This window comes from Stegostoma tigrinum, chromosome 2 (assembly GCF_030684315.1).
Source record: "Stegostoma tigrinum isolate sSteTig4 chromosome 2, sSteTig4.hap1, whole genome shotgun sequence".
Lineage (NCBI taxonomy): Eukaryota > Metazoa > Chordata > Chondrichthyes > Orectolobiformes > Stegostomatidae > Stegostoma > Stegostoma tigrinum.
Genome location: NC_081355.1, coordinates 31,345,109 through 31,357,941, shown reverse-complemented (window position 1 = coordinate 31,357,941; position 12,833 = coordinate 31,345,109). Strand labels below are relative to the sequence as shown.

General features: G+C 42.4%; 1 protein-coding gene across 2 annotated transcripts in view; it reads left to right on the top strand.

The window, feature by feature from the left end:
• The first annotated feature begins 9,659 nt into the window (after nucleotides 1-9,659).
• The window catches only part of LOC125467244 (transcription factor E2F3), a 41,941-nt gene continuing 38,767 nt past the window's right edge, over nucleotides 9,660-12,833 (top strand). For both annotated transcript variants that reach the window (XR_009446979.1, XM_059653114.1), the window contains exon 1: nucleotides 9,660-10,144. Coding sequence is in view for 1 of the 2 variants with exons in the window: in XM_059653114.1 (XP_059509097.1) it covers nucleotides 9,896-10,144 (249 nt within the window). In the remaining variant the exon portion in view is untranslated. The remainder of the gene's footprint in view (nucleotides 10,145-12,833) is intronic.

Sequence of the window (12,833 nt, the reverse complement as noted above, 5' to 3'; positions counted from 1 at the left end):
ATCTTTTACAGAATTAAAAGCTCCTTTCTAGTACATATTCCAGCAACATACTTGATCTTGTTTCAAAAATTGATGGAACAGATCATTAACATATGTGTGTGCAAGAGCTTTCTCAACTGGTTCACCAAGTTCATGATTTGTTGACATTGACTAATATTCTGTGATGGAGGTAAGTTCCCAATAGCCATGCTCTTAGGAGAATCCACTCTAATCCTGAATCATCTGTCATATAGGCCATGATGTGAATGGAAGCCTTAGAAAATTGAGTGTTGGATGAGTATCCTACAGATGCTGGAGTATGGACCTTATATACAATTATTTTCTTGCACCATGGAGCCATGGATGAGGAATACATAATGCAGATGATGCCATACTGGCTTCAAGGATGCCCATCATAATGCGCTTAAAGACTTCTAGTACAGAGACTATGCCAAATGGCAACAGATTGAAACAACATCTGTCAAGATAGGTGATGGAGATGATTAGGACTTTGGAATTTTTGTTTAATGGGAGCTTCCAAAACCGAATGTTGGCATACAATTTCATGAAGAAAGAGCTTCAGGAACATTTGGCCAAACTATTGTTGACTAACACCACTGCCTTATTCAGTTGCAAGTGCATGTAGATTTGCTGTGGGACCATTCCAGAAGTCCAGAAAGTAGACTTACATGCGAGATGACTATAGACACAGCATAGAATCAAATTTGTCCTTAATCTTGAGGAGAGATTGCAGACTCTTCCTTGGTGTGAACGGAATTGGCTTGACTGTTGGCCTCACTGTAAAACAGTATACTGTGTGGAGACATCCTAAGGCTAGCAAACAAAGCAGGCAACTCTATGCAAAATGTATCTGGAGCATAATGACTTAATTAATCATGGAAAGAATGCACGTGTTGATAAGAGCCTTTCAACTTAGCAATGATAGCTCCTAATTGCAGACAACATAAAGATTTTCTGTAACTATTGGTCTTTGTAGGAAAGGGTTACCATCATCTGCCCCTTTATTTTTAAAGGTATACTTCCTAGGCTATGGAGGTAGACATCCCAAGATTGTAACGGATCAGGTTTCAGTCGAGGAATGGTGCCAGACAAGGCATAAACTCTCACCACTGTTCTCACAGAATCATAGCACCCCTACAGTGTGGAGCCAGGCCCTTCAGTCCAACATGTCCACACTGACCCTCATAGCATCCCACCCAGACCCATTCCTCTATAACCCAGCTAATCCACTCATCTCTGAACACTATGGGCAATTTAGCATGGCCAATCCACCTAGGCTGCACATCTTTGGACTGTGGGAGGAAACCAGAGCACTTGGAGGGAACCCATGTAAACACTGGGTGAATGTGCAAACTCCACACAGGCAGACTGTTTCTAGTGAGGTGACCATTATGGACATTAGCTGTCCAAGACTGGCATTGAAGTAATTCATTTCACGGACAGATATGTCTTGAGGAAAGAGGTAAAAATCCTGTAACTTTTACTGGCTGAGTCGAAACTAGAAGACTTTGTTAGATTGTGTCCATATAGGAATGCACCATTTGATTGTCATGCTCGCACCACCAGTCAACAGTGCAGGAGATGGGAGGACGCTGTTTGGTTAGAAGTGAAAATATGGAGTAATGGCCACAGATAAGCAATGTGTCTCTCAGTAGTGGATTTAGATGTATGCAGCACAAGTTTCCAGACCTGCTGAGCCAGAAGTTGTGACATAACCTCTCTGGTATTTTACCAATAGCACATAGGTGTATATTGACTCAGAATGTCTGTGGCTTATGGACAAATCCAAAAGTGATGCAACACCAGCCAGACCACTGGGAGGCATGATTGAAATCTCCATCATAGAGAAAAGAGTCAGGTTAAAAAAAGGCTGAAATACAGTATCTTTCAGGTAAGTCTACACTGCTCTCCCCCCAAGGCTAACTCATCATTCTTATGGTGTGGTACCCAAAACCGCTGTCACAGTTCTTCTAACTCACATAATCTCTTTGAAATGTTATGTTTCCATCTACTTTGCTTATAATGTCACATAATTAGCAAATTTGGACATACGATCTCTCTATTCCATTTTCTAAGTGAATAATTGAGGCCCCACACAGATCCTTACAGGAAAACACTAGTCACAGCCTGCCATATTGAGTACCTATTTATTGTTCTGTGTCACCTGTTGCTCAAAAAATTTGCAAATCGATTGGGATTTTATAGTCTCCCAATAGGGGTGTGTGTGTCAAATGGAGAGGGTATAAAATAGGGTAGGTGTCCAGCAGCACTCCCACAATGCAGACCCTGTCATATTTAAATAAATGAATAAGGGTCAATTGAATTTGATTAAATGCATTTTTAAAAGGTGAGAAGGACATGGTGCCCATTATTCAAGACATAGTCTTTGTGCATTGAGGGCATATCCCAAGATATTAATTTATCCTCCCTTACCACTGCCTTCCAAAACAGCCCCAACTGCAATTCTTCCTTCTCTGAGCTGTTGGATCCCTCACCATCCTTCAATGCCCGAAATGTATCTTTCTGGCAGCAATGCCCATTTCTCAGGCTCCTACTAGCAGCCCCAGCAGAATCCACAACTGAGCTTTTGGCACTGACAGAACTGCAGGAACTGCCAGCCAATCTAATTGACCGGCAACTCCTTTGACATCGTTATGGAAATCCCACTCAACCAAGTCAGGCTGCCTGCAGTGTGCTTGACTAGGGGGTGGACTTCTCAGTGCATCAGCTGCCCACCAATGTTCCTTCAGGAGTAAGAGAGCAGCCTAAAGACACCCCCTCCCCTACACCCCACAAAATCTAGCCCGAGGTCAATAATTGGCCTTCAGTTCCTTAAAATTCAATGTTAACATCATGGATTTATATTAGAATGAATTCCTACACTTAACTGTTTTTTTGTTAAAATCATAGAAAAAATTGGTAGCTTTCTGCCTTTGACCTGAAGGTTGTGGGTTCTTCAAGGAGACTTGGGCACAAAGATCAAAGCTGCAAAAATATCCTGCAATACTATGTTGGAAATGCAGTGTTCTTAATGTGCCCATTTAACTGAGGATCCACAGATTAGGATTTTCTGTTATATGGATAGGGTGAGGAAACTGAAACTGTTCTGCCCAAAGAAAAGGTTGCAGATTTGGTGGAAGTATTTTAAATGATAAGGCTGAGAATAGAGTAGTTAGTAGAAAATATTTGTGTTGGTGTAAAGATGGAGAAGCAGATGACACTAATTTAAGATGATTGGCAAAGCGAACAAGATTGACATGAGGAAAATAGTAAATGACATTTAGGATCTGGAATTGCATTGCTTTTGAGTGTGGTGAAGTTAGATTCAGTCAAATCCTTCAAACAAGAATTAAATAGTTTTCTGAAGAGAAAAAGTCTTCAGCGTAACGAAGAGGTGAGGAAATGGGACTATGTGAAATGTCCTAACTGACATGGACATGACAGGCTGTGGACCAACCATCCTAACTTTCTATGCTACGAAGTCTTCCTTTAATGTGAAGTGTTTCCTAGTACCTTCCTAAATGACATGGCATTGATCTGAATGCAAGTTCTCTTTGACTTGGACAATAGCACAAGCAATTCCTCTCTATGCTATCAGTTCTATCTAAAATCCTATTCATTTTCAGCAAATCTACCAATGAACCTATTTTGTTCCAGGAAATACAGGCCAGGTTTTTTTTTATCATATTTCCTCCTAATCTACCCCTTGGAGCCCTGCTATTATTCTGGTGAATCTGCAGTGTCTCCAACAGTAATGTATCCTTTCCAAGGCTCAGTGAGCCCAGAATTGTATGTTGTAATGTACATCATATTCTAAATGTAGTCAAACTCTACAAACTTTTCTCCCTCTATCTCCTGATTGTAGTACAAGACAGTCACACAATTTGCCTGCAAATTTAGCAGCTTGTACATGGATGTATGGTTGCTATCTTAAACAATATTATCAAATGGCAAAATAAAATCTGAAAGAATTGCGGATGCTGTAAATCAGGAACGAAAACAAAGTTGCTGGAAAAGCTCAGCAGGTCTGCCAGCATCTGAGAAGGAAAAAACAGAGTTAACATTTTGAGTCCAGTGACCCTTCCACAGTTCTGATCTGGAATATTAACTCTGTTTTTCATTTCACAGATGTTGCCAGACCTGCTGGGCTTTTCCAGTAACTTTGTTTTTGATATCAAAGGGCATTTTATGTCATATGAGAAAAGGCATGCAGCTAGCATAAATGAGAATCCAAAAAATTTCTGAAAGCGTATTAATATTAATAATATTAAAAGACTTGAGTTCCAGATTTTGCCACTCCTGAAGCCAAGCTCCTCCAGTACAGTCACAACACAGGCATCTTGTTGATGATATGACAAATTATCTGGGCCTATACACAAGAAGCAGGATAAATCCAACACAGCCAGTTGCTGCCCCATCTATCTTCTCTTGATCATCAGTAAAATGATGGGAGGTATCGAGCGGCACTGCTCAGCAATAATGTGTTCAGTGAAATCCTGCTTGGGTTCTGCAAGGACCACTCAGTTCCTGATCTCATTAGAGTCTTGGTTCAAACCTGGAAGAAAGAGCTGAATTCCAGAGGTGAGGTGAGAGTCACTGCCCTTGAATCAAGGCTGTTTTCTGGCATCGAATCCAGACTGAAATAGCATCAAGGCGCCCAAGTTAAAACTGGAATCAATGGGAATCGGGGGCAAACTCTCCACTAGTTGGAGTCATACCTGGTACATAGGAAGGTGGTTGTGGTTGTTGGAGATTCTTCGTCTCACCTCCAAGACATCTCTGCAGGTGTTCCTCAGGGTGTCGTAGGCCCAAACATCTTCATCTGCTTCATCAATGACCTTCCATTCACTATAAGGTCAGAAGTGGAGATGTTCGTCGAGGATTGTACAATGTTCACCACCATTCATGATTCTTCAGATACTAAAGCAGTCCATGTTCAAATACAACAAAATTGGACAATATCCAAGCTTGGGCTGACAAGTGGCAAGTAACATTCATGCCACACAAATCCAGGCAGTGACCATCTTCTGTAACAGACAATCCAAACAGCACTCCTTGACATTCAAAGCTGTTACCATCACTGACTTCCCCACTATTAACATCCTTGGGGTTACCATTGAGTAGAAAATCAACTTGATTCTTCACATAGATACAGTAGCTGCAAGAGAAGGTCAGAGACTAGAAAGACTAAGCTGAGGAACTCGGCTCCTGACTTGCTAAAGCCTGTCTATCAACTACAAGTCACAAGTCAGGAGTGTGACAGAATACTCCCCACTTACTTGGATAGGTGCAGCCCAAACAACATTGGATAAACCTGACACCACCCAGGAGAAAGCAGCCCACTTGATTGGCACCATATCCACAAGCATCCGTGCCCTCCACTACCGATTCTCAGTAGTAGCAATGTGTACCATCTCCAAGATGCACTGCAGAAATGCAACAAAGAGCCTTAAAAACAGCTTCCAAGCCCATGAACACTTCTGTTTAGAAGGACAAAGGCAGCAGATGCATGAAACACCATCACCTGCAAGTTCCCCACCAAGCCACTCACCATTCTGACTTGAAAATACATTGTTGTTCCTTCACTGTTGCTGAGTCAAAATCCTGGGATTCCCTCCCTAAGGGCATCAACCTACAGCTTGCGGATTGCAGCTTTTCAAGAAGGCAGCTCACCATCACTTACTCAAGAGCAACTAAGGACTGGCAATAAACGCTGGCCAGCCAGTGACACCTAGGTTTTATGACTGAATAGAAAAATTTTTTACAAACTGACGAGATAAAAAAGATGAATGGGGCCAATTAGGGACTTAAAGGGGTGTTACATATAGAGCTATATGATACTATCAGTCTTTTACTCCCTTCTCCCAAAAACTGTCCATTTGAAAGGGAAAAATCAAGCATAAAATTGTCTGGATACTATAAACTAAATGTTATCCTCTCAAAACAACAGATTGGAAAAATTACATGAAGTTAGGTAAGAACAATTAAAAATGAAAGAACATGATAGAAATGTAAAATTATATTGCATGACCTGCAATATGTGGGAAATCTCAGACACCCCTGATTGTCTGGATGACCAATCTGCAAGAAGTACCACCAGGCTGTCCAGCTTGAGAGCTGAATTTTGAAGTTTGAGCATTGGCTGAAGGCACTGCAGTGTATCCATGAGGCTAAGAGCTATGTGGATTACACAATTTCAGATATGGTCACCCCGCAGCTTAAGGAACTGAAGCCAAGAAAGTAATGAGTGATCATCAATCCGAAGAAGGGAGGCAGGAAGGTCGTCAGAACGATTCAACAGTAAAGGGGTAGGGACAGCATTTCTGCAGCCATAGCTGTGACTCAAGTATGGTATGTTGCTTTTCTGGGTCCAGGTTCAAGACATTACTGAATGGCTGATGGCATCCAGATTGGAGCGGGCAAACAGTCAGATATAATGGCTCCCACTGAGACCAATGACATAAATGGAGAGTGGAATGAGGTCCTGCAATAAGAATTAGGGAGCTAAGTAGCAGATTAAAAAGGATCTCAAAGTTTGTAATCGTTGGATTACTTCTGGTGCCACGTGCTTGTGAATGTAGAAATATGCGGATAAATCAAGTGAATATGTGGCTGAGGGTTGGAGCAGGAAGGAGGGCTTTGGATTCCTGGAACACTGTGTTCCTTTCTGAGGAAACTTAGCTGAACAATTCTGACAGATTGCACCTGAACCAGAATGGGGAGATGTGGTAGTGTGGTTGGTGGATGATTACACTAATTTGGCAGGGGGATGAGGTATGAAGTGAATGTACATTAGTGGGTAATGCACAGACAGGTGTAGAAGAAGAACCAAGTCAATCTAGAAGGCGGTGTGAAGATAGTTAAATTAAGACACAAAGGAGCATGGCATGCCTATCTATTTAAATGCCAGGAGTTTTGCTTGTAAGGTAGTTGAATTGAGAGTATTGATTAACCAGTGGGGATATGACATCATTGTTACAATGGAAACATGGTTGAGGGAAGACAGGTCTCAATATTTTGGGGGTATAGGATGTTCAGGCCTGGTAGTGGGTGGTGCAAAAGAGGAGGTGGTGTTATAAGTGAGAGGCAATGGCCTAGTGGTATTGTCATTGGACTCTTAATCCACAGACATAGGTAATGTTTTTGGAACCTGGGTTCAAATCCCATTATGTTGGAATTTGAATTCAAAAAACATCAGGAATTACAAGTCTGTTAATGACCACAAAACAAAAGACCACCACACATTCAGCTTCACACCTTGTTACTTAGATTCTCCAGCATCTGCAGTTCCCATTATCTCTGATCACAAAACTGTTGTGTGTTTTTTTCTTGGAAAAACCCATCTGGTTCACTCATGTCCTTTAGGGAAGGAAACTGCCATCCTTACCTGGTCTGGACTACATGTGACTCCAGAACCACAGCAATGTGGATGACTCTTAACTGCCCTCTGGGATGGGCAACTAAAAATGCCCTCATCAAATGAATGAATAAAGAAACATTGATCAAGGAGTTAACTAGCATAGTAAGGAAGGATGATATCTTGAAAGGTTTCTCAAATTAGGCCATATAATTAGGAATTAACAAAACAATTCGGGGATAATGATATTCTGGGGATGTACTATAGACTGCCAAACAGTCAAGGAAAGATAGAAGGACAAAATATATAAGCACGTCTCCGAGAAGTGTAATAATCATACGGTAAAAAAGGAGTAGGGAATTTCAACTTTCTCAGTATTAACTCGGATAGACAAAGTGCAATAGCGGGGCGCGGGGTGGGGGGGGGGGGGGGGGGTGGTGTGTGGAGAATAAATTCTTAAAATGTGTCCAGGACAGTTTTTAAACCTGCAAGGTGGTGCTGGACTCTGTTTAAGAGAACAGGCCAGGCAAATGGTAGATGTAGCAGTTAGGCAGTATTTTGTTGACAGCAACAAAAAATCAATGGGATTTAAGATAATTATGGATAAGTACAAAGAAGGACTGGAAATAAAGGTTCACTTGGGGGAAGGCCCCCATTTCAATAACGTAAAATGATATCTGTACAACATCAACTAGAAGCAGCTACTTGCAGGAAATTCCACCTTAAAACATGGGAGACATTCAAAGGGGTATCAGTGAGAGTGGTGGATCAACATATTCCTATTAAGGTGAAGGGTGGAACCAAGAAGTCCAGAGGACCCTGGATGTCAAGGGATTGGATATGAGAAAAACAGAAGCTTATGGTAGATACCGAAGGCTCGAAACAGCAGATGCCCTGGAAAAGTATAGCAAATGCAGAGCGTAGCTTAAAACAGAAATTAGGAGAGCAAAGATGGAACATAAGAAAACAATAGCAGGTAACATGAAGGAAAATCCAAAGGCATCGTATAAGTGCAGTAGGGGAAAGTGAATAACCAGGAAAAGAACAGACCTCCTTTGAAAACAAAGAGCCAATTTGTATTTGGAGCCAGAAGGCACAGCTGTGGATTTAAATTGGTGCTTGACATCTTTATTTACTGTAGAGGAGTGTAGGTGTAGAAATTAGGGAAGGGACTGTGAAATACTTGAATGATTTAGCAATGAGAGAAATCAGGTATTAGCAGCTTGTAAGTAGATAAATCTCCAGGCCCAACTAAGATGTATTGCTGGCTGCTGTGAAGGCAAGGGAGGCAATGCATGGGCTCTAATATTAATTTTCAAATCTTCTCTAGTCACTGGAGATGTGCCAGGTGACTGGTTGTCAGCTAATGTGCTAACTTTATTCAAGAAAGATGGTAGAGATAAACCAGGAAACTACAGGCCATGAGCCTGACATCTGTGCGAGGGAAACTGTTGTCAAAAATTCTGAGGGACAGAATTGAGGTCCACTTAGAGGGGCAAGCATTGGTCAAGGATAGTCAGCATGGGTTTGTAAGGGGGAGATCATGTCTAACAAATTGATCAATTTTTCAAGATGTTAACTAGGTATTTAGATAATGGTAGTGCAGTTGACGTAGTCTCCATGGACTTCAGTGAGGCTTTTGGCAAGATCTCGCACAGCAGACCAGTTAAGAAGCCAAGATCCCATGGGATCCAAGGCAATTTGGCAGATTGGATTGAAAACTGGCGGTTAAAGATAGGTAGAAATTACCAAGAGACGATGTAAAGGATATTTGAAATCTGCAAAATTTGCGGCGATTCTGGTTTATTTATTCCTAAAATAAATTTCGCCATCTAGTGGCTTTGTCAAATTATTGTCTACAAAAAAAGATCTTTTTGAATTATATGTACAGTCACACAAACAATTCAGTGAAGAAAAGTCTTCAACCTGAGTAGAGAGCAAGTTGGAATATCGCTGCGGGGGTCTGCTAACAGGGCAAGCACGTGTCTCTGGTTCAAGGGTTTCAACCCGGGAGAAAAAGGTCACAATGGAGAAGAAGGAATCACGAAGAACGTGAAGCGTTCTGTTGTGTCATGGCAACCGACAACGGCACAGCCAACGGGATGCCCCGTTCGAACAGCACTCGAGCGCCGCTCGCCTATGAGCCAATGGGAAGTCTAGACTCGGAGGCGAACCTGGGCGCGTTTGACCAATGGGTAAAAGAAGGACATGCAAATGAGGTTTGAAAAAGCCGCGGGAAATCTAAGTTTCGCGGGAGGCATTACGCGCGTAAAGTGTCTCCCTTCATTCATCGTCAGCTTCCTGGAGCCATTTTCAGAGCTTGGAGCTGTTTTAAGGACTTTTAAATCTTTCGCATCTGCCCCTCCCCACGTACCATATCTTCTGGTGACCGAACACACGGCGATCGGGCTCTGTCTCCTCCCGGGATCAGGGGGTATTTTATTCTTTTTCAGGGTGGGCGAGCGAGTAGGATTTAAAAAATAATTTATTGAGAGAGCGAAAGGTCTGAACGGACAAACCGTTCCAAAGTCGCAAAATATGCGGAAAGGAATCCAAGCAGCTCCGGGGAGAACCTCGGCTGGAGTTGGGGGTTCACCGGCGGCAAGCGGGGTCTTTGCCGTTCTCTCCGGGCACAGCAGCCTGCAGGAGCGGGCGGCGGGGAATAGCATCGGTGCCGGCGGCCTTGGGGTCCGGGTCTTGCCGCAAGCGGCAGCCGATGGCTACTCCAGTCCTCGCGGTTCGGCGAGCAGAACGGGATTGGCACCGTCTACTCCGGGAAGGACTCCGGTAAATGAGGCTGATTCTAGCGTAGCCCCGAGAGATTTATTCTGCCTCATGGGCAGGTAGTGGGTATTGAAGGGTGTCGGTGGTCCTGGTAAGGGGCACAGTATTGCCCTTTGTCGTTGTCACCAGCTGCAGATATAATCAAAGCGTTAGGGAGAGCATTGATCAGGGTTTTAACCCTGTGGTCCCGCATAATTCTAGTAGCGGCTTTTATTTTTCTGCCTTTCTTCTACAGGCTGCGGGAGAGACTGGAGGAACGTAGGTCGCGGTGTAGACTTCAAGCAGGGATCTTAACCTAGGTCTCTCCTATTCACCTAGTGTTGCAGCGCAGGGGGCTGGGAGGTTGAGCAAACATGCCGCTGGCCCGGTGCTGTAGAGAAAGCAACCGCGTGTTTCCAAAGGGCCTAGTGACTCTAAGCCAGGTCCTGGCCAGTTCGAGCACAGGCCTGGTTTTTTCTTTCTTTTTCGCACCCTGGCCTTGGTGCCCGGTTTGCACCGGACTGGATTTTATCAGTTACTGTACCAGTTCGAAACCTCCTACCGGTTCCACCCCGAGATTAGTTTTCAACCCTTTCTAGGTTTACACACTGGTGTAAAAAGTCCTAAAAGGCAACAACGAATAACAAGTACAGACAAGACATATCGGTTCACAGCGTAAAAATACAAGTTTGTCGGGTCACGTAGAGGTGAAAAAAGGCCAATTGTTTTTAGTTATCAAACGCCACGTTAATTCAGTCTGCCCATCATTCAAACGACCCCCAGCCGTCCAACATTAAGGCAGGTATCTTTCAACTAAGTCAACATGAGCATTTAAAAATAACTGTGTCCAAAAATTTTTACCATTCCTTCCCCATAGCTGTTTTTCTATATTAACTTGTGAAATACTAGTTAATACAATGATTGAGTTGATGTTCTCTTTGAAACTTGGACTGTTTCTGGTAAGAAAGTTAGTGTCAGATTGTCTTTCGAGGTGTTGCAATTCACATTATGCTCAAACCTTCCGACTAAAGAAGTGGAGTAACTGAGGCCTAAAATCAGAAAAGCCTTGGGGTCGAGGTAATTGATCTAGGTACATTTAAAAATCGGTTAGACATTTTTAATGGAGTTAAAACCTTTTTTAAAGTTTGAAATAAGCATCAATGGAGCGCTTGGCCCTTTAAAACTTTTTTGTAACGTAGGAAGCAGAATGGCATTTCACCTATGATTGCTAACACCATATCAAGGCATTATTCCGAAGATTATTGCAATTCCAGTTAGATTTTTATTCATCTTCTTTATAGCTGGCTGGGTTAGATCAAGTCTTCAGTAACTGATGTATTTTGCATTGTATTATCCCTTTTCGGGTTGGTTCTTTTCCTGGTGCCTAAAACTTTAAGCAATCGTAAGCAACTAAAACTTGTGTGTTATCTCATAGTTTAGGCCCGAAACATCAGCTTTCTACTCCTCTGCTGCTTGGCCTGCTGAGTTCATCTGGCTGTGCACCTTGTTGTCTCGCATTATCTCATATACTCCTTTTATTCTATCCAGTGCTTTTAATTGCAAATAAGTGGTGGTTTGAGTGAGTAGCACTAAAATCCTTTTAACAGATTCAACCATTTCCTTCCTGAAGTTCTGTCTTCATTCTTTCATGAAGAGGGGCATTGCTGACAATGTCAGCATTTATTGCCTTTCCCCAATTGCTCTGCCATTTCAGAGGCAGCTAAAAGTCAATCATGTTGCTGTGGGTCAGGAGTTGCACACAGGCCAGATCAGGTAAGGATGTGGCAGAATTCCTTCCTTAAATGATGTTAGTGAACCAGGTGGGTTTTTTACAGTTACTTATTACGTATTCATAATACTAACACTAGCTTTATCGGGTTATTCAGCAAATTCAAATTCCAACTCCTGTTGTAGTAGGATTTAGATCTGTATCTGCAGGTTTTAGCCCTGCCTCTGAATTACTTGTGTATTGACATCATTACTTCTCCCTTGTCGTAAGTCCACAGATTTTTGTTTTGTTAAGGTAATTTATTTTAGAAAGGAGTATGTATCTTGAAGTATTCTTATGTAAAGTCAGACAGTACTTGATAGGGAATTCCCTTTGTATAGGGAAACTATGTACAGGTAGTATTTTGCAGCTATAGCATGTGGGGACTAGTGGACACCTGTGTTATCCACATCAGTACGCCTGAAATCTGTCTACAGTATGGGATTTCTGACTTGATGACCTGGAGTCAGTCTGAGTTTCAGAGACTTCAATGCATTTGGAAGTGGAGGTGTTTCCTGACTCTTTGAGGAGGCATTATTCCACTTAGAGTCAGAGAATTGTACAGCATGGAAGCAGATCCTTGGATCCAACTTTATCTGCACTGACCGGATATCCTGAACTGATCTAGTCCCATTTACCTGCATTTGCCCCTTATCACTGTAAACCCTTCCTTTTTAAAACACCCATCTGGATGCCTTTGAAATGTTGTAATTGTATTTGCATCCACCACATCCTCTGGCAATTCATTTTGTACTGCCCTCTAGGTGAAAAAAGTTGTCACTCGAGTGTCTTTTAAGTCTTTCCCTCACCTGAAATCTACTCCCTTCAATTTTGAACTTTCTTACCATGAAGAAATGACACTGGCTAATCACCCTACCCATGTCCCTCATGATTTTGTAAATCTCTATAAGGTCACCTTCAGCACTTAGATAAATTGGGTTTAGT